The 2,159-nt window shown below is 45.5% G+C and overlaps 1 protein-coding gene across 1 annotated transcript; it reads right to left on the reverse strand.

Moving 5' to 3' along the window:
• Nucleotides 1-259: 259 nt before the first annotated feature.
• On the reverse strand, nt 260-1,910 carry LOC149580320 (linamarin synthase 2-like). Its single transcript, XM_089813514.1, has 2 exons — nt 1,421-1,910; nt 260-1,332 (listed from the first exon to the last, which is right to left on the reverse strand). The coding sequence occupies exons 1-2, from the start codon at nt 1,908-1,910 to the stop codon at nt 368-370; spliced, it is 1,455 nt and encodes a 484-aa protein (XP_089669640.1). The 3' UTR covers nt 260-367.
• Between the last annotated feature and the right edge of the window lie 249 nt (nt 1,911-2,159).

Genomic DNA, 2,159 nt, shown 5'->3' on the forward strand with positions numbered 1-2,159 from the left:
AGGCAAGAGATCAAAGACATGAAAAGCGGCATATTAACCATAACGATCCCGGCGTGAGAGAAACGTAAGTACTCAGAAAGTAAACTGACTGAAGGGTTTCAAATAACTTGGACGTCTAAGCTCCAAGCACTCTCAAATATACGGTTGTGCTGAAAAGGACATACAATTATTCGGTGAACATTAATACCGTAGAAAGCATATTTGACAACTGAATCTGAAACACTATTATTTCGCACATGAATCTGGTAAAATGTTTCCGCTAAATTAACAGTGCAGTGCAAGCAGATATAATCTGATACATAATATGCAACAAACTACTCGATGCATTGGTGCCATCTCATTGAATACATAGACAATACTTCGGCGGCTACCCGGTTGTCAGAGAAGCCAATTTGGAAAGCTGTGTGATTTCATGAATAAACCTGTTGATGTTGACAAAGGAAGAACCTCCCTCCCCTACCGCTTTAAACGCAGCATCCTTCAACTCCATTCCCTTTTTTCTCAGCTCCTGCGCTTCTGAACCTTCCATCAGTCTTCTCACCCCTTTTTCAATCTCCTCTGTTTTCACAACCATATTTCCATCAAATTCCACTCCCTCGAAGGCCAAGCCAATCTTCCACACATCCTTGCAGAAGCGGCAGTCGAGAAACTGGTCAACAAAATACGGCCACCCAAGCATTGGAACTCCCATGCTCATGCTCTCCAGACAAGAGTTCCACCCGCAGTGGCTCAGAAACCCTCCCACGGAAGGGTGGGACAAAACATTCAATTGAGGCGCCCATTTCACAATCAGTCCCCGATCTCTCACTCTCTCTTCAAAACCCTCGGGGAGAATGGAAGGCATACCTCCCGCAATATCATTGCGCAACACCCACAGAAAAGGGTGCTGACTGTTTTCCAACCCCATTGCCAATTCCTCCAGTTGGTCGTTCGACTTGACGGCGATGCTGCCGAAGGAAACGTAGATCACAGTATTGGGCTTTTGAGCGTCAAGCCATTTGAGACAGCTCTCGTCCTGCTCCAAAAGACTCGCTTGCTTGTTCAAATCTATTCCATCTAGAAAATTGGGAAGAAACACGGGGCCAATTGCCAAAGCAGGGCAGGCATTACAGGACAGTGCGCTTACTGTCTCGGGGGGCTCGAGCTCATCAAACGTGTTGACCAGCACATAGTCTGCCTTGCTTTGAAATCGGGACTCTCGCAGACTCCACTGGAACATGGTGTCCGATGTGTCTGCAGCGCGATAGAAAGAAGATAGATCACTCGGCAGCAGAGGTGGAAGATTACCTGGCAAACAAGTGATCACTTTGTCCGCCCTCTTCGACTCCTCCACTGCAATCACTTATCATGATGACAATCATTTTCAATTAGCAATGAAAACAAACATGAGGAAGACTTAATGGCAGTCAGGATTTTGTACCTTTGACAGGAATATGTCTGCGGGAGATGAGAAGGTCGGTGTAGAACTGAGCAATTGAAGACGCGGCGCACATTGTCCAGAAGATGACTCGGGGCACTCCCAGATTCTTGGCCACTTGGTGTGTGCAAGACATGAAATTTTCTGATATAATGCAGGTGACGGGAGGAGTTTTCCCGTCTGATAAGTTGCACCGCAAATGATGTTCCAACACTGGGCCGAGTTTCTCCAAAGCGATTACGTACTCGGCGAGATTGGCTAGGCGGCCATGATCTGGCGGCAACCCATCTGGAATGGTGATAAATTTGAATGCGGGTTCCTCATTATTACCCAAATCAGCTTCCTTGGACATGCACTTGTGACTGCATTCAGTGTTTACGAAAGTGATGAGAACCCCTCTTGTAGAGAGCAACTGGGCCAAATTGATGAGAGGATTGATACTCCCTTGCGCGGGGAAAGGCACCATGACTGCATGCATGCCGCTCATCTTCATCTCTCTAATTCGTTGAAATCAGTTGAGTATGGCCCTCGGATTTATACACTTCACAAGTATTGGGTGTGTAGAATGTTAGGTTCACATGGTGTACAGGAACATTAGAGTGCGTAAGATTAAGTTAATCCCATTACTACTGGAACAGGAAGATTTTGTTGAAAAATCATGTTTTAATACCCCAAACAACCTAACATTACATGGGACCCAAATTCATAAATATTGGACTATGACATTTAATTTATAGCTTTT

The sequence above is a fragment of the Cupressus sempervirens genome, chromosome 1 (genome assembly GCF_028749045.1).
Source record: "Cupressus sempervirens isolate cs-2001-9-10 chromosome 1, ASM2874904v1, whole genome shotgun sequence".
NCBI classification, from domain to species: Eukaryota; Viridiplantae; Streptophyta; class Pinopsida; order Cupressales; family Cupressaceae; genus Cupressus; species Cupressus sempervirens.